Raw genomic sequence first — 26,947 nt, 5'->3', positions numbered from 1 at the left:
ATACATGTGGATGGTAAGCCTCTAAAATTATCTTTAAGAACAGACTTCAATTTATCTATTCAATTTGGGGCAGAAGAGACTCTAAGAACTCATTTTAATTACCAGCAACTATACTATCATTGCCTGAGTGATTTAAAGTATCAAACCTTTGAAAACTCTAGTAAAGCCAGCCTAAAGAACTATGGCAAAATCTAAAACAACTGCATAGTTAAAAAGAGTATTATTTTTCTGGAAATTAAATCTTGTATACATGAATGTATGACAAACAGCCAAAACAATAGGATGACTTCAAAAACAGGTATCTAACATCTGGTCCAGATGCCCTACTTTAAGCTAGATAGAAACATCTATCTATTTCATATAAATAGCTTGGATTCTGACAACATAGGCCTTTGTTCTTAAAATTTAAAGCCCTTAAAAGCCAGGAGGTGGGGAGGAAATCTTCCAAAGAATCAAGCAAAACAATCCAACTGAGTTGCTCTGCCTCTGCAGTCTTCCTAATAATTCTCTGACTTCTGTTATATCAAGAAAATTTGAATACTATTTTAAGTTTAACTAGTGTTTCATATAATCATTTTATTTACACATGAAACTGGTGTAGCTTATTTGCATACTTCTATGCACACAAATCTGCATATGCAGTCCCCCAAGACAGATATCTAAATAATAAATTGCAAGCCTTTAACTGCCTTACTAATTTTAAACCATGCTGTAAAAAAATAGAATTTGATAACAGGATCTTAACTATTGTGCAAATACTGCTAATATTACAGTCATTTTAACTTCCATTGCTTGTAATATTAATAAAAAGGTCATTTCTACTGTTTACATTGTTTCAACTTCTTCATAGTCTAGAAAAGAGAGTGGGAGTTTAAGCAGAATTAAAGATATTTTTATAGAATGAATTTAAAAAGGGGAAAAGTTAACCATTATTTATCAAAGGCTTCTGATACCAACTGCCTAAGGAAAATAACACCATAGCTTCACTATTTCCTACTTTGATAACTAAAAATCTGATGTGACAAAAGGGGTTAGTAAAAATTATATAAATCATATTTATTTCAAAATACAAAACTGCTAAGACTGAAGATCATGTCTTATCAAGCATAGTTTGACGAAAAATACCAATGGAAGATTGCCAATCCTCAAATTCAGTTGCAAGATAGAAAACTTGATGCCCATCTTCTTACAAAGAGAAGGCAAATTTCATTATAGTTCTCAAAATACTGTTAAAGTTAGTACATACAACAAATTTTGCAAGTGTAAGGAAGTCAGATGTAGACAGTCTCTTCTGAATGAGTACAGCGTTACGATGATGGAGGAGAGGGAGAAAGGAGAAGCAAGGGAGGGTGGCAGAAATAAAACTATACTGATGTCATCAAGGGACTGAAATGTAGAAATACTTATTGTTCCTCAGCATTCAAATTGAACTTTTGTTTACAAATCTAGTCCTTTATTAATCCATTATAGAATTCAAACTGACAAGATTACTCAAATTCTTAGACACTGACACTGTAAAACATAACAAAGAACAGGACTGATGGGTTTTTTCAGTAGCGGGTTAGGCAGGCCTGGAGATCAGTGTCATTGAAAGACATGAAAAATACTTACTGCTACTTCTTGTTTATTACAACCAGGTTAAAAGAAGTTCAGTTTAAACATGGAAAAACATGACTGGATTAACTGGACTGCTTATAGATAGCTTAGGCAATACTCTGGTTCTGCAAAGAAAATTGTTCAAAAATTGTTCAACACAAATCACAACTGAATCTAAATGAATACTCTAGTGACTAGTGATCAACTAAGGACAAAACAATATAAATATGCTAAAATAGTAATAATAAAAATTATTGGAGATGCTTTTGGAAAGGGTTAATGAAAGCAACAATTACTGAGATGCCTTAAAACTTAAGCATTACTCCCAAAGCTAAGCTTTCAAAACATTCCTGAACAGTCGTCAACGAAGTGTGCTAGAGCTCCTCCCATCTTTATCCTTGCACAAAGTATCAGTAAAATTAAGATCTTCATCTTGAATTTACATCAGTCATGTAATTTCAAACTGTTGCTGTTGAAATAGCAATTTTGAGTTGAAGAGGAATGTTGGTGACAAAGCCAGATTAAACATGTAAGCACTTCCATTTTCCTGGGGATAAGCTGTTTTCATAAAAAACCAACCCTTAATCCTGAAAAGAGAACTCCAGAGGTTTTGTTTGTTTAAAAAAATCAAGGCCTGCCTATACCTACCTATGTTTATTTAAATGACTCATTCCCTTGAAATGCATGAAAATAAAAAGTAGGTATCACTAAAACATTATTTTCGCTTAGAATTCTTTCCCTTTGGGTTAATTATCTGAGCTGGCCTCACGCATATTACTTCGCAATTGGTAAGATTTTTGACAAACACAGTTTGAGAACGAAAGGATTGTTTCCTCTTTCTCAAAAATCAGGTGCAAAGGTTTATACACTAGTGGTTTTCTGTATACTAAAATCAGAACATGCCACATCAATTCAACAGAACTGGAATTTGCGTAATTGTGAATTTACTACGATTTGCTAATGTTTTAGTCCCCAACTTTAAACTTCATGCATTCATGAATCTCTAGTTCCAATACTACCTGTAACTGCAAGTATTAGTCACTCATATGAAGTGGTTTTTCAACAGAAACATCACAGAATATGGGGCTCAAAATTAATTTGCCTAAAAGCACTGCTGACATGCAAACTCTAAACTTACGTAGAAAAGCACCGTTATTTTTCTACTCAGATCCTGCTTTGGAAATGATAGTCAAGGGAATAGTCATATGTACATTAAAGAAAATATTTCTCAGTACAGAGGAAGAGGAAGATCCCACTTACACCTGCATTCAGTGAGCAATAAATTTGCAGAGGAAAAGGCTTAAAAGACCACAAAAAGGTTCCTTTGCAACTTTCTGGAAAGACTCACAAAATGGTTTGCGTGAGAGGAATATTTTCAAAAGCTCTGCAGGTGCCTAAAGGAATACAGATGGATCCTTACGTTCTGCATGAAAATTCTTCCAAAAAACTCAAACAGAACCAAGACCTAAGCAATTGATTAACTTTATGTGATGCTGTTCAACATCTCAATGCAACAGAAACTGATGAGGCTCTTTCCAGACTCCCCTTGGTTATACTAATCCTGTTGCTAGCACAGGGGATACTGTAACATTAGAATTCTAATACATACGAAGCTATTAAAGACCTTAGGTTTTTTCGTGATTGCTTGTTCAAAAAATTATCCAGCACCACTTTTTCCCCAGTTGTACTTCATCCTGATGTGATCTTCTCCTTTCTATTCACTGAAAAAAAAGTTTTAATATTATCCTTCCGTACCTTACCAGCTTTAGCAATCCCAGCACTATAGTTATATATTGCATTATGTTACAAGAAAACATAATTATCATGGGTGGTCACGGCCAGAGAGATGAAACCAATTTTCCAAGTAATCACCTTGGAAGACTTAAAATATCAGGAGAAAATCCTGAAACTGTATTCCTTAAGGAGCCAATGCACAAAGCTGAACAGTGGAGTGATGAACTCTTAGTTGTTTGTGTTGCCTAGACAAGTAACTGCTGAGTTCAAAACCAGCATGAGCTTTTTGAGGATCAAAAGCTTATAGATGTAGCTATAATAAATTGTAATAAAAAAGCTATGAGATAAGAGGGCTTGAGCGATGACAGTGATGATTATAAGAACACAATGGACTATAACCACTTCGACATGGAAAGGGCTATTTTGAACTGTCACAGGCCAGGGAAAAGTCTAGAAAAATGTTCCAATTGCAGATTGTCTTGACACTCAAGGCTTCCTCCTTTATGAATAACAGCCAATCTATTATGCAAGTGCAGCTGCAAAAGAGTAGGAGGTTGTTTCTTTTTTAAACCACAAAAGGTGACAATCTTGAGGCCTGTTATAACTGGAACAGGCTGCTAGTAATACTAAAGTACAGATCTGTGCAGTCAGTTGAGTAATATTGGTAATGAAATTTTTGCTCTCAAATTTTCTTAACTCTTTTTACATTTCTTTATTTTGCGAGTTGTACACTAATAAACCACAGGAGAGTCTTGCTGGACACCCACTTGCTGCATTGGCTACAGCAAAGTTAAGTGATACCAATTGTACACATCGGAAATAAAAAAGGTACTATAAAAAGGAAAAAAATGTGTATTTATATGAGTTATCTGTGCCATTTGCAAAGAGTAGTAAGCCTCCAGCATAACATCTATTAAAGCCCTCGTATCAACAAACTGTCCGTTGAGACAGAGCAGATTCACTATCTTGGGTGCTGGCGATAAAAATATTGACAAAATATTGAGACACAAGAAATATATCTGTACAACAGCAGATAAGCAAGTTAGAAACAGAACAGTAATTTACCACAAAAATTTCTGAGTTTAGTCCAGCATGAAAGTCTTATAATTTCTGGACTTGCACAGACTTTCTTGTCTGCTTTTTAACACTGTGGCTAAGCACCCTTGATCATAATGGCAGCAAAAGGTATCACTTTTCCATGGCAAGAATGCAAATTCATTCATTTCCCCTTTCTCAAATGCCTAATTTAAGCCTTACATTTACAGTTTGTGCAATCAGAAAAGCCCCTGTGAAATGTTTGCCAAGCACTATACATGAACACAGCATTATTCAAGGGTAAAACGCATGGGAACAGCAACAAAAACTTCAGACAAAGCTTTTTGCAATAAAAGCACCTCTAGCTGGAGGGATGGGACGGGACATACTCGCGTTACTGCCAGCCCAGATTCTGTTCCCCGTCTCCTTTCCTCATATGCGGCAATGTAACAGTCTTTGTCAACAGGTTGATAATGTGTTCAGAGGAACTGATCTACACTGAGTTTTTACCAGAAGAAGCTGGGAAATCTGACACATAACAATCTGCCCCCAAACACAAAGTTATCAGTCATCTTGTGAATAAACTTTTATTTCACTAGAAATACTAAATCTGAGAGAAACCAACTATTTTGAACAGACATAGAATACCTTACATTTTCCATGTACAGGCTTGCTATATGGTGTCATATGAAAAAACACTATTTTGAAAACTATTATGACTGGAGCTGACATTTGATTGCAATGTTTCTTTCTGCCTGGTGATTTCATACACTTGTATCGAGTAAAACAAAAGATTTCAGTAGCTTTAACTTCAAAGAACACACATCTATTATTGGATCAAAATATTTACATTCAACAAAATAAACAGATCCTTGCAAACATTTGCCCACACTTTAACTCTGGGCATAGAGGCAATTTTGGATTCAAAAGAATATACATAGAAACTTCAAGAACCAAACCTACTAAGTTCATAAGCAGTGTATTAACAGTACCTCAATCTTAATATTAAACTTTAGGAATTACATAGCCTCTAGCTTCCCATGCTTTATATATTTAACACAGTAAAACATCGTGGAAAAAAACTTCCACTCTTTACTATCCTCAAATGGCTGCTCCCACCACTACTAAAAATCATTAACATATCTTTCTCACTTTGATATTCTGAAGTCTGTGCATTTCCAAAATTTACAATAATAGCATCCCACTTATACCAGTCACAGGAGCTCTGATGAACTGTCTTCTAGACTACCTAGATCTTTTCCTTGGACTCCATTATGTAACAGTTTCACACACACCATGATTATTAAACACCTAGAATAAAAATGCAATGGTTTTGTTACTGTTCTATGCCATTTATGGTCCTCTTCTCCAATTCTCTCTCCCTCCAGCTTTCCCAGTGAAATCCATTGCCCTAGATACTTTTCATCGTAGAACTCTCATTCCAGAATTCTGTTTTAATTAAAATAAATTTTTATTTACAATTATGAAGGAGCACTCAAATTAGACCAAAACATTTATTTTATCCCCCCCCCAAGAAATTTCCACTCAGTGCAACCAGGTAACTCCAAAAGGCCTGAAGTTTCCCTCCCTAGGTACAGATGTAAACCAATTAAAAAGTTAAAATACTTTGCAGGGATCACTACTACACAGCACTAAATCACACTACTGTACATGTCAGCAGAAACAGCCAGGAAGATGCCTGAACCCAAAATTCTGTATTTCCTAGATTAAGCCTTTATACTATGCAACAGATCCCAAGATTTAAAAAAAAACTAATAATCCCCCAAACACTACAACAAATTAAAACCTTCTGGTTTGTATCCAAAGAGCAAATAGACAATGCACTGTTCAACTTTCGGTTGTCTTCATTTAAGTGTGTTCTAAAAGCCTGGCTCTTTGACAAAAGTTATACTGCCTTTTGATAGGACTGTTTTACTTCAAAAAGAAATCACGTATGTGAATCAAGCAACGGAATCACAACATTAATCATCATATAACAAAATCACCTGGGACACAGAAGTATTTTAGTCAGCCATCATAGATTCATATGTTGAAGACAAATAGAAGAATAGATACCATATTTTCATCACAGCAACAATGCTTTCTACTTGTGGGCTTCTTGATAAATATTTAGGTTGAAAGAATTGCCTTCAAAATTTTTTGCACTAGCATGCATGCAACAGAATTTGTGTATTATTGTTACAATATTATATACCAAATAGATTGTGCAAACTGCTATTGGTATTTGTATCCTGAATTAGCATATCATTCATACCACCCTATTGTAGAATATCAAAGCCGATGATCTTACATGCCTATATAAAAAACTAACTGTAATGGCAATAAATCATGCATTAAGTTAAAATACAGGAAGGATTCTGGCTGTATCACAAGAGGAATTTTTCCATTTGGCCTTCTGCCTCTACTTTCAGCTTCCTTTGGCATTATATCTAAATTCCCCATTATTCTTCTCTCTTTAGTAGAGAAGATTAAATTAAGCCCTTCTCAAAGCACTAAGAAGACAGCATTCAACTTTTATTTCTTCATTTTATACACAATCCATACACTAGATAGACTATCTCCAAGCTTCTATCTATGCGTTATGAGATCTGGTTTATAATATGACTGTTCTTTGAAATGGTTAAGGCACAGCTGTATTTTTGGTAGTGCAGAAATGCAGTCCTCTTAAATGAAAGTCAACTGACAAGGTCTCATTCATACAGTCTGCGGCCATTCTATTCAAAGATGAAGACAGGGCCGCAATGATGAAGGGCCGCACAAAAACTCTACAAATTTTAGGATCTTCCTATTATGCTATGACTTTTATACAGTCTTCATCCATCTCTGCAGAAAAAATAACTCCCTAACTAAATGAGCAGACTCAAAAGCATATTTTAAAACAGGTTTTAAAAGTTTTCAAATGGCTGTCTCTCACTTTTTCTCTATACACACCTCCCCCGTGTGTATGTATACACACATACATACACAAATTCATCTTTAAGAACTTCCCACTGTGAATAAATGTCTAAGATGACAGACTATGCCAGTCAGCACAGACACAGGTGAGGTTCTCTGCAACTATTATTTCTGCTACTCACACATTAGCAAATATCAGTCATCCATAATGATCCTGTGGATTTCACAGTTTATCTGAAGGAAATCTGCCTTAAGCAGCAAGACCTCTTCAGCTCTCCTTTAGCCCTCACATCTGTCCTGTTACTTCAAATAGTTGTTTTGCCTTTGCAAAGTCTACTGTCAGTGACAAAAAAATAAACAAGATTTTTTTTCTATAGCAATCTGTTGCAAAGCAAGATCCCCCTCTCTGGAAAACTGAGCACTTAGGTGGCAGGAAATAAAAATGAGTAAGCCACTAAGAACAGACAATGTTTTGGAAGAGAGTTAAGCTTTCAACGCCAAGATCTCAATGAGAAAAAAAAAAACCACCCAAAAAAACCCCACAAAGTGTAACAAGATTCCTCTGTTATGACACCCTGGAACTTTCTGTACGTGCTTAGGAGGGCTTCACCAGTCACAAACAGATTCAGTTTCATAGAGACTCATCCAATAACTTCCTTGTCTTACTCTGGTGGTACTCTACTTTTACAAGAGAAACACCAAGACAAAATAGCAGCATCACCTTTTGAAAACAGGCAGCATTGTAATTTCATGTGTATCTCAAAAGGCTGGTTCTAAGTACAAAACCTCACATATTTCTATTTATTCCTGTTCGTCTAAAAGGGCATTTTGAAAATGTACGAAAAACCAGCTATTCAAGAGCTTATGCCAGAATACATATTTCTTCCTTATTTCTCAGCTTCTACGTTGTCATATTCTTGGATAAAGGAATATATGCCTATTTTGAAGGAAAAGCAAAACCTCTTAATCTTTGCAAACAGACATTTTTGTCTCTGAGTAGTGCCTAGTTTGAAGAAAAACATCTGAAAATTAGATAAAAACAATGACAAGGCACTACCAGTATGAAAGCTGTTCTAAAAAAACCCCAACTTATTATTGCCATCAGATCTCAATCAACTGGGATCAGATACTCTAGGTAGCACATTTTCCATTCGAGATGACAGAGGAGCCTTAGATTTAGCGATTTCCCTAGCTCAGGGCAGCTTTGTAGAAACACAGCTAGTTTACTTCCCAGGCCAGCAGGGCTTCAGAAACAGCACCGCCACACAGCACGGAGCTACTATTTATAAATCTTGCAAGCATCTCATGTATGCTGCAGCATTGTTTCAAGAACAAGCAAGCGATTCTACACAGAGTCATCAGAGCTTATTAGCTCCAGCCACACGGGACCTGAACCGACTCCACCAGACCATTCAGAGTAGGCTGATGCATCTATTCCCCAATGGCCGACATTCCACAAGGCTTATTAGATTGTGTGCATTATCATGTGAATATACAGATCCAATTTTAATCTGGCATTGGTCCCAACCAACGTGCTAGTGAGAAAAGTACAGAGATTCAAGAGACTCGCTCTAACTTTCCCCACTGCATCCAGTATTTCCCATGTTACTGACATACCTCCTTGTCCGTTCCCTTCCCCCAGCGCACCTCAGGTAAGTGAAAGTTAATTACACATTACAGGAAAACCTCTCCTTGTCAAACCCAGCATAAAACTACATATACTAGTGCATAGTTCCAGACAGCACTGGGTAGAGTCAACTAAAAAAAAGAAAAAAGGAGGGGGGGGAAGGGTAAAGTCTTTTCACAGCAAAGAAATCTTCTCCATATGAGGTGACCTAGATTCTAAAAAAAAAAAAAAAAAAGATTCCCTTTTTGCATTGTATCCAGGCCTCATTAAATTAAGAAGGAATTTTTATTCTATTTTATTGTTTTGCTTGCTTACTTAGAAATGCAATAGAAGTAGAAAACGACTGTTGTCTTTTTTGCACTATTATGCTTCTTACTGGTATCAATAGAATTACAGGGCTTTTTATATTTGGCAAAATAAGTAACTCCAAGGAAAACAGTAAGATAGAGATCCAAAGGTGCAAGGGAGGGGGGAGAAGGTCAGGTTTGGTCTCCAAGAAGTTATTTATTTTCTTCTGCAATGTAAACCATAATACTTGCACATGACTGAAGCACAAACATGCATTAACCAAAAATTACAGAAAAAGCATTTGTAGAAGTCTGAATGATTAGTTACGCAAATCCTTGAAAGGAGACTTAAAAGAATCTGCAATGTGCAACCCATCGTCCAAGGTCATGAGATTTGTGGGGTTTTTAAGAGGATGACAGTTTTTTGTGTGTTTTTGAGAGGTTGGGGGTTTGGTTTGGTTTTTGGTTGGTTGGTTGGTTTTTTTTTTTCAGATGACAGATGCTCCCTAGAAGTTTACTCTACTTTAGTAAAACGGATCAGTGATAGAAAGCTTTGCAGATGCTGATTAAGAGTTACAAGAATATGTATCTCTATATTACAGAAAAATATAATCTTTACTTTTAGACCAAATTTTATTAATTCAGTATTATTACATTAAATATATCCAGTATTTTTTTCTGTTAAACACACACCGCCCTACAGTATGCATTAATGATTCCTAATATTATGTCTTGAGATGGACAAGATGCAAGAGAGCTGTCTCTGATTTCTTCTTCTGTTAGAAGCCACTAAATTACAGAAAATAAAAAACCTGGAATTTAAGTTTGAAATGTAGTTTAGAATAGCACAGAAGAATAAAAATTCTCTAGTTCTGAACCAATATACTTTGTCAATTAACGTAATAAAAACCAAGCTCTAAGAATTTCCTTTAAATCGTGTATTTGAGGACTAGGAGTCCTGGTGACTTTGACTCTACATTAGTAATTTATGTGAAAAAATCCTCAGGCTCACGAAATTAATCTAGAATCTTACACTGATTACAGAAGGAATTATGAATATAGTTATCCACAGAGAAAAAGCATGATTTTTCTGGCTGATTTTTCTGGCATGATTTCTCTTTGCTGGCTCGAACTGAGGAGAAAGAGGAGAGTCTATGACCTCTGGAAGAAGGGGCGGGCAACTCAGGAGGACTACAAAGGTGTAGCGAGGCTGTGCAGGGAGAAAACTAGAAGGGCCAAAGCTGAGTTAGAGCTCAGTCTGGCTGCTGCTATAAAAGACAACAAAAAACACTTCTTGAAATACATTAGCAGCAAAAGGAGAGGTAAGGAGAATCTCCAGCCCCTAGTAGATGGGGGAGGAAACACAGTGACCAAGGATGAGGAAAAGGCTGAGGTACTTAATGCCTTCTTTGCCGCAGTCTTTAATAGCAGGGCCAATTGTTCTCTGGGTACCCAGCCCCTGGAGTTGGAAGATAGGGTCGGGAACCAGAATGGAGCCCCCATAATCCAGGGGGAAATGGTGAGTGACCTGCTGCACCACTTAGACACTCACAAGTCTATGGGGCCTGATGAGATCCACCCGAGAGTGTTGAAGGAGCTGGCAGAAGAGCTCACTAAGCCCCTTTCCATCATTTACCAGCAGTCCTGGCTAACTGGGGAAGTTCCTGCTGACTGGAGATTAGCGAATGTGACACCCATCTTCAAGAAGGGCCGGAAGGAGGACCTGGGGAACTACAGGCCTGTTAGCCTGACCTCGGTGCTGGGGAAGCTGATGGAGCAGATCATCCTGAGTGCTATCACATGGCATGTAGAGAATAACCAAGGGATCAAGCCCAGCCAGCATGGGTTTAGGAAAGGCAGGTCCTGCGTGACCAACCTGATCTCCTTCTATGACCCGCCTAGTGGATGAGGGAAAGGCTGTGGATGTTGTCTATCTAGACTTCAGTAAAGCCTTTGACATGGTTTCCCACAGCATTCTCCTGGAGAAACTGGCTGCTCATGGCTTGGACGGGTGTACTCTTCGCTGGGTTAAGAACTGGCTGGACGGCCGGGCCCAAAGAGTGGTGGTGAATGGAGTTTACTCCAGTTGGCGGCCGGTCACAAGCGGTGTTCCCCAGGGCTCGGTGTTGGGGCCAGTTCTGTTTAACATCTTTATCAATGATCTGGACGAAGGGATCGAGTGCACCCTCAGTAAGTTTGCAGACGACACCAAGTTGTGCGGGAGTGTTGATCTGCTGGAGGGTAGGCAGGCTCTGCAGAGGGACCTGGACAGGCTGGATCGATGGGCTGGGGTGAATTGTATGAGGTTTAACAAGGCCAAGTGCAAGGTCCTGCACTTGGGCCACAGCAACCCCATGCAACGCTACAGGCTTGGGGAAGAGTGGCTGGAAAGCTGCCTGGCAGAAAAGGACCTGGGGGTGTTTGTTGACAGCCGCCTGAATATGAGCCAGCAGTGTGCCCAGGTGGCCAAGAAAGCCAATGGCATCCTGGCTTGTATCAAAAATAGCGTGGCCAGCAGGACTAGGGAAGTGATGGTCCCCCTGTACTCGGCACTGGTGAGGCCGCACCTCAAATACTGTGTTCAGTTTTGGGCCCCCCACTACAAGAGGGACATTGAGGTGCTGGAGCGTGTGCAGAGAAGGGCAATGAAGCTGGTGAGGGGTCTGGAGCAGAAGTCTGATGAGGAGCGGCTGAGGGAACTGGGACTGTTTAGCCTGGAGAAAAGGAGGCTGAGGGGAGACCTTATCGCTCTCTACAACTACCTGAAAGGAGGTTGTAGAGAGGTGGGGGTCGGTCTCTTCTCCCATGTAACAAGTGATAGGACAAGAGGAAATGGCCTCAAGTTGCGCCAGGGGAGGTTTAGACTGGATATTAGGAAATTTTTCTTCACCGAGAGGGTTATCAAGCATTGGAACAGGCTGCCCAGGGAAGTGGTTGAGTCGCCATCCCTGGAGGTATTTAAAGGACGTTTGGATGAGGTACTTAGAGACATGGTGTAGTGGTGGTTTTGGCAGTGTTAGGTTTATGGTTGGACTCGATGATCTTAAAGGTCTTTTCCAACCTATATGATTCTGTGATTTCCACAGCACAGTTTTCTTTTCCTTGGAAGTCACTAAAGGGATGCTATCATTTGAGTTTAATGAGAATTTCAGAAGTGGAAAGAGAAAACCTGCAGGACAGACTGGCAACCAGGGGTACGCAAAGTCATTTTGTATGGTAACTTGATTTCTTTGTTCATCAGAAGCATATACAAATGAACATTTACTTTCAAAGGATTTTTGCCACGAAACAGAATTAACTTTGAAATAACCGGAAATCAGTTCAATGATATTAAGCACACTACATGATAAAACTCAGCACATACGAAAATCAGCTTTTCGTTAATATACACTGACTGGAAACTACTTCCAGTTGAGGGAATCATTAACCTGAAACAACATTAGGAAAAAAAAGATACATGAAACTGGCTGGCCAAGCTGAAGTAGTTCTATCAAACTAGGTGGCATGCAAGATGTTTGGAATAATTTTAGTTCCCCCAACATGCTAAAGAAAGGGCGGCAGGGAACTGCTCTTAAAAGGGGACTTATTCTCCATTTTATGATCCAGGTTTTCTGTTGGATATGAACAAATATTGCTTAAATTTATTATAAGGATAGAACCTTTTGGATTACTGGAGAAAGGATTTTTCCACAGATTTTGTTGTTTTTCCTAGTTTAAGCATCTGTGCTTGAAGAAAAGGCTTCAGGCATTTAAGACACTTGCTAAAGCTTTGTTATTTCTGCTGTAAGCCCTGCGTGTCCCACAGAATTAGCTGTAAATGAGGATACCTACAGGATGGAGCTATGGGAATTAAGGTACTAAAAAGCTACTGAGTTAATGTGACAATGGAAAGAGTCAATACAGGTCTCAACCCCAAGACACATGAAGTTCTGACAGCTCTGAAAGTCCAGCTCTTCAATTTCACATTATTTAACATTAATTGAACATCTGCATCACCAATTTCAACTTCAAAACCAGGATTTTTTGAGGTTGACAAAACGCCTCCATATTCACGTACAAACTCATATACAAAGGGAAAAAAATTTAGCAAGCAGATGAACAGTTGGAGCTGCTAATCTCTTAATCAGTCTCACAAAAAAAAAAATCTACGTAGCTCATCCAGCAGTCCAAGGAAAAGTGCTAGGCAGGAGGTCTGCATCCTGGTGATGAACCTGATGGGTCAAGGCTCTTCAAATCATTGGGAGAGAAGTGCTGGATGCCTCAAGAGCCTGCAGATAGCCTAAGGGAAAAAGTCTTTCTGTGCCTGTTGCAGGAAGGAATCAGGCAGAGAGAAGGGGCTGGACAGGTGGTAACAGCTGGAACAATGCATTTTTCTCCTTAGGCAGAAGAGCTGGTGGCCTATTAACTCCCATATGATGCCATCTTCCTGCTTTAAAGAGATTTGATATGTAGTATCAGTTCTTCCCCAAAGTCTCACTTTCTGTAAGAATTTAAGTTTCATTTCAAATTCTCACGCTGGGGGTGTGAGGGTGGGTGTTAGGGGTAAGTCATAAGGTAAGGGGAAAAAAAAGACGTTTTCTACAGTTTCTATTTTCCACAGTTGTTCTTTAAACTGCCTGCGAATGTTTGGTACTTCTGCTGGTTGGCCTTCTCTCCCCTGCTGTGCTGAATCAAAGCTTCATAAAGTCCCCTCTCTTCTCAGAATGCAAAAGGAACACTTGTGACAGGCAGAAAATATTACTGCTGGCACTGGATTGTCAGTTCATCAGGGGAGAACCATGCAACCAAAAATACTGCACAATACAAATGAAATTATGTTGTCCATCCCCTGGAAAAAAAAGCCTGCATTTAGCACTTGAGATCAGCAATAATTGGATGCAAAGCCTGGGGGAAGACATGAAAAATCAGAATACAAAAAAGAAAGAAGATGTGATAAAGCAAACAACACATTATTGAGGAAAGAAACGTGTCTGGACAGTAGTCCAATATACAAAATTTGTATAACACACAAAACCAGAACAGAAATAAAGTAGACTGAAACCATTTGGTATTTTGGCTTTTCAAATGATTTTTGAAGCACTCCAAACCTGTGTTCCTTACAGGAAGCTGTGACAGGAGAAAGGATTGAATGCCAGTTGGATACCTAGAATGTCAGTTTACTTAATAAAAAAATACAAGCTTTAGAATTATGAAACATCCCCTTGAAACATTTCCGAAGGCAGACAGAATAAAAAGCACTCTCCTGACTTGAAAAGATCACTTTGTCTTTTTGCTCTCCCTCACAGCTTCCCAAAGTTAGGGGATGTGCTTATATTCCTTATTGAATGATATAGCAATTATCAACTACTCATTAGCAAACAAAAATATGCATGTTTCAGAATAACTGGAAACCTTTTCTAGTTCTATCACCATTTCAGATTGATCTATATTGCTGCATTTATGTTTTAAATTTAAGACATTCAAAGATTAATGAAATCACTAAGTTTATGGCTTCGGTGTGATTAGAATAGAGTGCAAAGTCTTGACCATTTTTAAAAAAACGCAGTAAGAGTAAGCTGGGTTTCACAACTAAGCAATAGTGAAAATCTGCTATGGAAAATAAGGCAGACAATACTGACACTTGTGGTCATTTCTAGATTGCTATTTTTCATTCAGTTACAAACATGCTTGTGATAGTTAAGAAACAAGTTGGGATCACAAAGTCCAAGCAAATTACAAATATTCTACAACCCTGTCCTGTCCACTCTAAATGACTTATTGTCTGAAGCAAAGAGAAGAATGGCCACTGGCCATATACATAATAATTCGTAACACAGAACATTAAAACTAAGCATTTATGACATTCGGTATTAACACACTTCCAGAAGGAAAAAACAAAGTTTAAAAGCAAAAATAACCAACCTTGAAAATGTTGCCATTAATCATTTTGAACTGTCACTTGAAAGTTTTTCAACGCATTACAGCTGAAATAATACTACATTTTACTATGATTAAATGGAATAAACTTTGCAAAGTATTCATGGAGTATCCAGAAAGCACGATCCATATGGGAATATTCAGTTAACATGTCAGCTATGATGTACGTATTTAGTTTAACTTTCATGGGACTTGTGGCCACCAGGCAGAAAATTACCAAGCAGTACACACCTGACTATTGCGACCACCCTTACGCTGATTTGAGAAGCTCCTATTAATGTTGCCAAGACAGAACTTTACTTAATGGCTCAACCTCAGGGTTCGATTTATTTTAAAACCAGTTAGACAAGATTCTGCTGATACTCTCTAAAAATGACATGTAGGAAGTTTTTTAAGCTTTTTGAAGAAAATATTCCAAACCTACACAACTTTGTTTTGCATAAGTACATTTTGCATAGTTCACCCTTGTCACGTGCACAGGTTATTCTACACAGACATCTTTTCTGACTCCTCACATCTGCTTCTAGCTTTGCAGAACTCACTGAACAGTCAAGCTTTCACTGGCCATGGTAAGTCTATAGTGTTCCTTACACACACGCTGCACATCTTCACATCAGAGTAACTCCTTCTTAGTCTTAATAGATGGCAGCATTTCAAACACTAACATTGCAGCTTCTAATTTAAGATGTAACCATAGTAACGTTACAGAACATACTACTCCTTGGATCAAGACCAAGCAGTCCACTGACCCTTCACGGTGAGATTTAGCTGAAACAAAGCTTATTCCAACCTCCAGCCCAGCAAGATTACTCAAACCTTCAGGTCATATTTCCAGTACAAAGCAAGCTCTGCCCTCCTGAAATACCTAGAAACATACAGTATCATATAAAAGTAATAAAGAAGAAAGTGCTATAAAAGAAGAGGAATTTCTTCCTGAAACTTTGACTCTAAAGCTACATCAGTCACACCCAGATAGAAAGTAGTAGAAACATCAAAGCTTTTCCTTACTTTTCTGTGAGATGAGCAAAGAGCTGCTCATCCTTTAAAAGCAAAGAATGAGTGAACAAAAGAAATTGTTCATTAAGATTTAAGAATTCAGTATTCAGTTTGTTCACATGGCAATATGACAAGTTTTACACATACCAACACGCAACAGCTCTGCCTGAACTTTACAAGCTATGCTAAAGTGATATGGTCATATAATTGAAAGCCAAAGCTGACATCTGTTCCCTTCTAAATTTACTTTAAAACAGATTCTATTTAGAAAAGTTGGCCCTTGGGATTTTTGTACCTTTAATATTTACTAATGAGCATTCACAGAAAAATAAACACAGCTCTGCCCACCCCAATATGTAAACGTACTACATATAACTCACAAACCTTCAGAGACACATTTCAGGTATAGTGAAGCAGTAGTAAATAAAGTGGAAACACTATGGATTTTACTAACCATGCTGTTGAAATTTAGACTTGCTTCCTGAATACAATGTTATGTGTTTTACCTGAAAATTCAAACATCAGAGGCAGATTTACATGCTGGTATTCAAAAAAACATTACTTGTTTCTATGTAAATCAACACAGTTAAATTAACTACATGAATATCTCACTTGATTTCCTCCTCGTAGCTCAGAATGCAGCAAATAGATAATATTCCTAGCCAAACTCTGTCACATACAGCAACAGATTATATAAAGTCCTGTATATTATATAGGGTAAGGATAAGAAACCTTTGTGTGTTTAAGTGGAAAATTCAGTAGACTAAGCACACATGCAACCTTTCAAAGCACTGGTTCTCCATTATTCGTAAACATCCCAGAACAGTAAGTGGTGCTGGACACACGTCTCTCCTCTCTTGCTCCACCCCCCTGCTGACCCCCCTCCATTTTTTAAATACAAAATTTTTTAAAGTGAAGGAGATACAAATCTTTACTGATATGCACACTATATTTATAACTAATATTTAGGGAATATGCTCATGCTCCTACAGTGTCCTCAAATAGGATCATAGGATTTGTGGAAATTGTCATTAGGATAGGAAATGCATACATTAAAAACCAGACTAAATTAATAGAGAAAGTTAGTGTACATAAGTGATTTTGTTAGGAGGATATAAATCTGATTATGTTTCTAGTAAATTACCAGAATATGCATCTAGAATAGTAAAACACACTGACTGCCTGGGGAAGCCTTATTTGCCAGTAAAGGACGTACCTACCCCCAATCCTACTACTCAGAGCATATGATAAAGCAATTATATTTTCTTTATCCTTTGGGGAAAAAAAAAAAAGAAGAAAAGAAAAGAAAAGAAAAAGAACACCACCCCCCCCTCAAAACCCAGTCTAAAGAGCTAGTCATTTAACTTTTCAAAATAGAGTGGACAAACACAGTGACTAATAAATACTTGGGTAAGTATGCTGGTAGCTTTCTATTTTCTGAGATATCTATTGTGATATTTTATTTATAACATAGTAAATATAATAAGATGCTTCAGCATAGAAGGGTCAGTCATCGAAAGGACAGAAATGAAAGGAAAACAAGTTTCATTAGGACCAGAAAGACAAATTCTATAATATAGGTACGTCTGTAACTGACAAAAGACATTTTAGATCCATCAATATTTGAAATCAAGTGCCCCCGATTCTGCAATACCAGACTTTGACCTTTACCAAGGAAGAAAGCCATTAACAGCAGAAAGGCAGCTTAACAGCATGCGCTTATACATTAGTGTCGTCCAGCTTAATTGACTAACCTAAGATTACAAAAAGCTGCTTTTGTAGAGTAAGCATGTGTAAAGGAAATATGAGCAAAGAAATATATTTTTTCCTTGGCATGAAGGCACAAAAGATTTATACTCAAAGAGAGCCAAATGGGTTAAATAAGCTTTGGTATTTAAATGCTTATAATTCCTTTGCACTGCAGAACAGCTTTTGGAATACGGGAACAGAGCGTCTAGCATTAAAAATCCCCTAGAGAATCATAAGTTACAGTGTCAAAGAAAAGTGAAAACAATTTGAAAAAAAACCCCAATCATTCATTTAATAATCATACAATTTTTATACTATTCACCTATCATTGTGCTTGAACTGAGTATGTATCATTTATCAAATAGGAGCAAGAGCCTGTAAAGCTTTCTGGCTGCCTTTGGATTTAGTCAAAATGAATGCAAACAATCACGTGGGATTCAGCCAAGCAATGACGTTAAATTCTGCTCTGTCAGAAGACAGCATCTGTCAAAGCCCACATTTAAACTGCTGCCTGCCTGTGCAGCAGCTGAAGAACTACGGAATGGATTGTATAGACCAGAATCCTCGGTTAAAACAGCTCAAAACCATTTCTATTACTGCCTAGCAACAATGAAGGAAGGAATAGAGGGAAATCCTATTACTGAAGGCAACTGAACCACTACGTGCTAGCACTCCCTGCTAACATTACCGTTAGAAATATGGATACTGAGGAGAAGAGAACACAGCACTGCATTGTCCGACAAGGGAAACACTAGATGTAAAAGCTCCAATACATCGGCCGTGAACGCCAAACAGCCCTGATCAGAACAGAAACGAGAGCTACTGTCCTTTTGTTTGAAGGATGAACAAAAAGCCCCAAGACAAGGACAACACTTATGAGCAAGGAAGGTAACACAGCAACGAGCAGACAGATGGACAGATTGGATACTGCGAAAAGCAATCGCAGGAAGCAGACTGTTGGGGGATGTGCGCACATTCGATAGCATCTTTTTTGCTGAAGTGATGGCGTGCCAAAACTATTTTCTGTGGGTATAATCCTCGCACCATAAATGGCCTGACCAAGGAAGGTATGTCAAATCCTTGTGTGTGATATTCATTCGATTGTCTGTTACCTTTTCAGCCATTACAGATAATGGTCGTTCCTAATTTGCAGAGCCCTGAGATAACATGTCTCTGAACAGGGAGAAAGAATTCCAGCAGGTTTTCCTCTCCCACAGCACAATGTCACTACCTTACACTTACTAAATGCATTGCTTTCAGTCTGCACAAGGTTGGTGTGGCTAGAGAGGAGGGATTAAAGGGATAATGTTGCTACTGTAATGATTGCTTTCAACTGAGAAATTAAAAACTCAAACCCCGCCAGTATAGAAAAAACAGTTAGAAATGCTCTCAAACTAGGTCAGAATTAATCCTTATCTGAAGTAATCTTAAAGCACTGGTAAAATGGCCATGATGTGACACACTGAGAGCACCGAACCATCAAAACAGACCATGCAGTCAAATTACATTATCTTAAAAGTACCTTCAGACCTTTTTACACTTGCTTTCCACCCCCACCCCCCCGAAACACAAGCAAAATGTCATCAGGCTAGTATCAGCCAAGCATAAACTGGGAGCATGCAAAAGATTGGACATGATTTAAACCGTCAGCAGTGCAATCAGGCACCACATTTTACAAGTAACATCAGGCTCCCCTGACATCCCAAAAGGAAACCTTCAAACACTATACTCTCAAAATGGTGAGCACATAACTTAACTCCTGCCACCGTTACAATTTCTATTTAATATCAAAACACTGCTTGTTTAGCTTTGATTGTAAAATGACATTCCATATAACTGCCACTCATTTCTATTTATTGTTGAAATTTAAATACTACTTCACTAGTAGCAAATAAACAAGATTAGTATTTGCAATACAAATTTAAGCCCTAAATCTATAGCAATTTAATACACCACGGAAAGAAAGTGCTTATCTGCAGAATCTACCAATAAGCTATAATAAATCATTAAATGTCAATATAAATGTGCTTTCTTAGCCCAAGGCAATACTAACATGCAATAAAACAACTGCAGCTGGAAAGAGTTCACATACCTAAGGATGCAGCATACACCAGTCACTGGTTTCAGATCACTTTGAAGACATTTAGAAGGTAAAGTCACTTTCCGGAACTTTTAAAACAAAAAATTCTACCCTCAGGCAATACTCCTGGAGAAGCATGCCTAGCTAGTGCTGCGACTTTCGCGTCTGACATCTAAAAACCTGCACATCAAACCTCATCCTGAGTACTGTTTCGTGCAAAAGATTAATGCAGTTTGCAAGTGAACTCAGGCACATTGTGTGAGGCCTAATATGCAACTGCTGCTGCTGTTTATCAGATACCGAGTCAGGCTGCCTTTTGAACTCTTCCCTCTAATTAAAGAGTTTGCCCACACAGCTAATCAAAATACAAAAATCCAGGACGTGTGAATAGGAAGTCGAATGCTTCAATCTGCAAAGCTATAATTATAGAGCAGAACTGAATGTACAAGGAACCGAAACACCAGCAGAGCACAGATCACAAATAAAAATTCAAGAGGCATTCACAGTTTATATATTTGGCATTTGATAATGCATCAGTGACTGCACAGTCAAGTGCCGAAAATGAAGTAGAACTATTATAAGTCATATCTTCAAAATGCAGAGCTACATGCAACGACACACTTCCAGAGGACAAGGTGATTGTATAGAGACCTTTTGCTATCTTTAGGGTTTTTTTTTTACCTACTGCCAATGATTGGTGCCTGTTCATAAGCCTTCTGTGAAATGAAATTTTAAATATTTGGGCAAAAGCAGTAACGCTCTAACCCTAATTAAAAGTGAGAGAAAAAATAATATTTTAATGATACTATTTGATGGTGGTTTTAATATATATTGATAGCTACTTACATTCTTTTTAAACAATGCATCCTAGCATGTAGTATTTTTGAAGGAGCAATTGCTATTGCTGTATTTCAAATGCTTAATACCCACTGTATATTTTGAAATGTTCTACACCTGAATTACAAAGAAAATGAGACAAAGTTATTTGTTTTTTTCAATCAATAGTTTTATGAAACTGAGAAACAGATGTGGGTCCTTCCCCTATCCATACAATGCCTTTTTAAAGGGCAAACAAAGATTGAAGATTTTCTATGGAAATATGTAAGTGAGAAATTACTCTCTTTACATTTCTTATGACTCTAGTTCTGTCCCTCACTGTAAAACTTATGTTAATGTGCACAATGTGAGCATGCAGCCTTAAAAAAAAAAAAAAAAAAAAAGGTTTCAACCATTACAACTGCCTTTTCTGGGACACTTTCTCAGTGCATCCGTGGAAAGACAGCACCTGGAAACAGTTTTCAGTTTACACAAATATGTACGTAACTTGAGATTCTCACTTTCGCCTATTGCCGTATAAAAGTAGGTGCACAACAAACACTACCTCAATTAAAAATTAAACACAGATTAGTAGCGCCGTGCAGACTTGCTGAAGTATTTGCATGTAATGACTGCAGTTTTAGAAGTGGAACAATTCGGCGTTACAAAATTAATCTGAATTCTAGCTGCTACTCCACATTAGTGGAATTGTGGTTTTGTCCTTTCTTCCTAAATGGCATAGGCATGCAATGGAACAATAATTAATCAAATAGTCCCACTGTTGCCCTCCAAACTGGTATCAAACAATTAATTTCCTTGAGATCTCAGGTACCCTTTGAAGTGACATTTACGTTTGCTTATGCAGGTATTCTTCCCAAATAGCTGAGTGTTCGTTTAAAACTCACTGCACACTGCAGAGAAACTAAAAGTTTTTAGTCTTGAGGGCAGGCTTTTGTTTTCTAAGCATGCAAAAGCAGGTGCAAGTGGTCAGATAAGCATAAGTCTTCTACATTTGGGGCTTATTTTCTTTTACATAAGGATAATGGCCGAGTTAAAGCAGCATAAAAAGAGTAGTATGGAATTTCACGTTAATTCTCAAGCTGCATACTTTAGACACACATGTTTAACAGCTGTAGACTGGAAAACAATTTTTAGAAAAATAGCTCAGTCTCTGGTAAGTGGCATCAGTCCAAAGCAGTTAAAAGTAAAAAAATCGGAAATACTTTCATTGCACTTGAGAACAAAACTCATGAACGCTGTGTAACAGCACAACGACAGGGAAGAGCTTAATAGATCACTAGGCAAATATTCTGCTATTTCAGAAAGAGAATTAAGGAGCAGGGTCGCCTTCTTAGACACGTTTACATCGTCAGAAACCACAGTTACAATCCCCACTCACTTGCTCCTCCTAGTGGAGGTCAGCAAGAGACAATCCCGACTCTGCAATACTACTTCCCCCTTGCTTCCGAATACTGTGAATGAGGATTCTTCTGCATACATGTTATTTTGCTTATATATAAACTGACATACGGTAATTAAAGTAAAGCTCAGTTATACGTCTCTCCCTACCCTTTTGAAAGACAAGTTTTCCCTTACATGAACCAGGCAGATTGAATGTTGTCACACATATACAATTTAATGATATATTATTCTACTGCCATCTTATCTTAAATTACTTCCTTAGCATGTAGAATCCTGTAATTTCCCATATAACATGTCACTTAATTTCTTCATTTAAAAACTAATCCAAATATTGGGTTTAGAAGATAGCAAAGCATTTAAAATATTACACATTTATATTAGAAATGGCATTTTCTATGGACTCTTGTTCAACTGTCATCCTTTTTCCTATACAAAACCCTAGGGCCCAGAAATAAATTAGAGCAAATTGAAAATCACAAACGAATTGCTACTGTGCAGTGAAAGGTTCATTTACGAGATGATGTGATCAGCTTTTAATATGCAGCATCATGAAGCTGCCATATTGACTCTGCTCTTGAATATGAAAAAATTTTAAGAGAAAATGAAGCACAGACTGCTTTGGCACTTTTCCCTACAGTTACAGCTGCTGGTAACAATACTTGAAATTTCTGTATGATACCAGAAGTATAGTAGTTACATATAAATTTACAGAGGAAAAAATCCAAAAATCGTGTTCATCAGATAGTCTGCCAGAAACTTAGTGCTGTGCAATTTTACTTCCAGTTAATATGAACATTTACCTGAGATCTCTGCCTACCAAAAATCAACAGCTTAATTTTACATCAACTACATATGAGCCTGGCCCAACAGCCAAGTGTTGTGTTCAATATTTTCCTTTATTGTGGAGTAGAAGGTTAAAGGTGGCTGAAAGGTGACCGAAAATGTTATCCTGCGTTACCATCTGAGGGCTGTGCAGTGAGGTTACTGGACCCTGAAAATTAATTTTGACAGGTGCATCTTCTCATTGACTTTCTGAACACAGTCGGGGCCGGTGGAAACACGCCAAGCGGTGTACTGTGACTAACACAACTCTGCCATAATCAACCTTGCACCGTCTGTCCCACCACCAATACATGACCATTTTACAAAAAAGGTTTTTAAACTGTGAGCCATACTAGCCTCTGCATGTCAAATCAATTTTAATTAATGCCAATAAACCTTCCGTCTGGTATCAAGGCCTTTTCATTCAGTCCTTCTCAAACACTGTAGAAGGATTTCACAGTCAGTATATATGAAGCTATTTAGGTCTACCTCACACTTTTTCTGCTAACGTGATTGATTTTTTTTTTCTTTTTATCTTTGGTACCCAGGATGTTTGTTAAAACTTTTACCATGAAAAAAGCATTTTTAAAAGCTAACAAATCAAGTCAACTTTAATCATAAAACAAGGTTGGCTTTTAGCATAAAAATCAAACCTTGTTTATATTAGCATGGGCTGGTTTTTTTCAAAAAAGTTTACTTTCTCATTATAAACTTTTATATTATGAGCATGTAAAGTTAAGGATTTCTGATTTTCTTTTTTTAAATCTTTGCAGAGTGAGCCATTTGAAGACAATTACTCGACATGAACAAAAGAAAATGAATACCAAAGAATAGCAGTGGATTCAAAAACGATCAGAAAAGCATTTTGCTTGGCCATTGTCTCATATCCCATCATTGGATTCTTACAACATGCTTCAGTGGCGAAGACGACACTGCTGCTTTGCAAAGATGACCTGGAATACCAAAAGGTCTCTGTTTCGCACCCATCTTATTGGCCTGATCTCTCTCGTATTTCTTTTTGCTATGTTTCTGTTCTTTAATCATCACGACTGGCTGCCAGGCAGGGCTGGATTCAAAGAAAATCCCATGGCTTACACTATACGAGGATTTAGATCTACAAGAAGTGAGACAAACCACAGCTCTCTAAGGAACGTGTGGAAAGACACCATACCTCAGACGCTCAGGCCTCAAACAGTCACCAACTCCAACAACACGGACCTGTCCCTGCAAGGAGTAACTGGTTTGGAAAATACACTCAGTGCCAATGGAAGTATTTACAACGAAAAAGGTACCGGGCATCCAACTTCGTATCATTTCAAGTACATCATCAACGAGCCTGAGAAATGCCAAGAGAAGACCCCTTTTCTAATATTGCTCATAGCTGCAGAGCCGGGCCAGGTGGAAGCTAGACAAGCTATTCGACAAACTTGGGGTAATGAAAGCCTGACACCTGGCATCCAAATTGTTCGTATTTTTTTGCTGGGGTTAAGCATCAAGATAAATGGATACCTCCAGCGTACCATACTAGAGGAAAGCAGACAGTACCACGACATCATTCAACAAGAATACTTAGACACCTACTATAATTTAACCATTAAAACTCTGATGGGAATGAACTGGGTTGCATCTTACTGTCCACGTGTTCCTTACGTTATGAAAACTGACAGCGATATGTTTGTCAATACTGAATATTTAATACACAAACTTCTGAAACCAGAACTTCCTCCGAGGCACAAGTATTTCACAGGTTATTTAATGAGAGGTTATGCACCTAATAGGAACAAGGATAGTAAGTGGTATATGCCACCTGATTTGTATCCAAGTGAACGTTATCCTGTATTCTGCTCTGGAACTGGTTATGTTTTTTCTGGAGATTTAGCAGAAAAAATCTTTAAAGTCTCCTTAAGCATCAGACGTTTACATTTAGAGGATGTATACGTCGGGATCTGTCTTGCCAAGCTGCGAATTGACCCTATGCCTCCACCCAATGAGTTTGTCTTCAATCACTGGCGAGTTTCTTACTCCAGCTGTAAATATAGCCACCTAATTACCTCCCATCAGTTCCAACCTAGTGAACTGATCAAATACTGGAACCACTTACAACAAAATAAGCACAATGCCTGTGCCAATGCAGCGAAAGAAAAAGCAGGCAGGTATCGCCATCGTAAACTGCACTAGAAGAACGACGCTCCCTCTGTCAAATGTACTCCATGTGCAATTTGTAAATACTGCTGAACGCATGTACAGTGAAAATGGATGAGCTTAATGGGACAGCCTTTAGTTGATCCCCATCACATAGTGGAGTCTGAAAATTATTTTTTTAAGTTAAAAAAAGTATAGTTCTTGGTAACACTAATATCATGAAATTATAACCAAAAGGTTTTCCCAGCAAATTTGAGGAAAAAAGATGACAGTATATAAGGATTTTTGTGTTAATGTGCAATAATAAGCATGCACACTTTGGTGGTACAATTGCTGATTTATGTGCCAATAAAGTATAATTGAGCATATTTTCCACACTAAAATTTTATTTTAAAAGAATGCATCCATAGCTCTAGTTCTCTTCAATGTAATGATTTCTTGTTATCTAGAATTGCTATAAAATGAAAAATTAAAAACTAAGGAAATGCACAAAGGGCAGATCAGTTTTACCTTCAAATACCACATTAAAATTATTATATGCTTCTTCAATGTACAATACATTTAGCAATGTCACATTTACAATTTTGTAAGTCACTACCAATGAACTCTAAACCACTAAGAAAGTACTCCCTTAAAGTAGGTCCAGTTTTGGGAAGGTTGCTTATTTTGCTTAGGAAGAAGGGATAAATTAAATCAAAGTTCAGAAAACTGCCACTTTGTACATCACCTTTGGAAATACAAGTGGTGTTCTAGATTCAACCAAATTCTCCTCAAAGAGCTGACTAAAAAGTTATTTAATTCTGTAGAAGTCGTAGGACAAGCTCCTAAAATCTGGTGCCAAGTAACATTCATCTTGGCAACTTCATGCAAATTCATTGAATCTGCTATTAATTTCCTTACATAACATCAAGGCAGCTCAAAGGCTGATCAGAAATGCAAAATGGGACTTCAAGTTCCATTTCACCGTAGTTTCAAAAATGTCTCTTTTGGTGGAAAGAGAGAGAAAACCAACCAAGTTTTTGTTGATTTTGCTCTTTCCTGCCTACCAAAACCAAAGGATCAGTCTAGTGAAAAATAGGTCTACTAGAGAAAATTAAGCCACACATGTTACTTCATAGGTGGGGAAGACTAGGTCATAATAAGATTGGGAGTTTCAGATAGCAATATGGGTGAGAACAAAATGGAAGCAATTCTAAAAATTAAAGCCACAACATGTACCACTGAAAATAAATTTGAGAAGTACGTTAAATCTATTTACAGGTTTCCAGTTTTCTAACAAACAGAACTTTTAAAGCTTATTTTCCAACAGAGTTACAGCAGAGTTGTATCAGATTCAGGTTATTACTGTTTGTCACAGTGCCAGAGTAAACAATACCCACCTCTGATTTAGCAGTAAATGATAGAACTGTGATTAGCTTTCTGTTTTATTGGAACTTTTTAATTGGATCAAATACAAATATTTGATGTACTTTTATTATTTAATAAAATTGATTATATTTATGGTCTTCAGACTTCACTTTTTATGGGAAAGCTGCTCAGGAAGAAATAAATTTCTAGCTTTAGCATTACTTGAATTTTCTAGTGTTCCCTAGTTCTTAAAGCCTAGTTTTCATACCATGCACAATAGAGAGATCACAGCAGTTTTTTTTTCTTTGTAACGAAAAGACCAATCATATTACTGAGCACTCTCAGCAGTCCTAAGGCTGTCTGTATGCACGAACTTACACACATGAACAGACTGTATGGCACTGGACTAGCCCTCTGAAGAAATTCTGGGAGCTCCTAGTGAAGATGGGCACGGGAATTTGC

At 37.7% G+C, this 26,947-nt stretch overlaps 2 protein-coding genes across 2 annotated transcripts in view; one reads left to right on the top strand and one right to left on the bottom strand.

Annotated features, from left to right (window-relative positions):
• CDC73 (cell division cycle 73) overlaps positions 1 to 26,947 on the bottom strand; it is a 112,718-nt gene that overhangs the window by 24,791 nt on the left and 60,980 nt on the right. The gene's annotated exons all lie outside the window — the stretch shown is intronic.
• Positions 20,935 to 26,572, top strand: B3GALT2 (beta-1,3-galactosyltransferase 2). The gene is made up of 2 exons (XM_075508139.1): positions 20,935 to 21,037; positions 23,770 to 26,572. The coding sequence occupies exon 2, from the start codon at positions 23,906 to 23,908 to the stop codon at positions 25,172 to 25,174; it is 1,269 nt and encodes a 422-aa protein (XP_075364254.1). The 5' UTR covers positions 20,935 to 21,037; positions 23,770 to 23,905; the 3' UTR covers positions 25,175 to 26,572.

Source organism: Mycteria americana, chromosome 7 (assembly GCF_035582795.1).
Source record: "Mycteria americana isolate JAX WOST 10 ecotype Jacksonville Zoo and Gardens chromosome 7, USCA_MyAme_1.0, whole genome shotgun sequence".
In the NCBI taxonomy this organism is placed as follows: Eukaryota; Metazoa; Chordata; class Aves; order Ciconiiformes; family Ciconiidae; genus Mycteria; species Mycteria americana.
This window is presented reverse-complemented; position numbering and strand designations above follow the sequence as displayed.

Coding starts and splice junctions, on each gene's coding strand:
- B3GALT2 (XM_075508139.1), top strand. CDS start 23,906: ATGCTTCAGTGGCGAAGACGACACTGCTGCTTTGCAAAGATGACCTGG.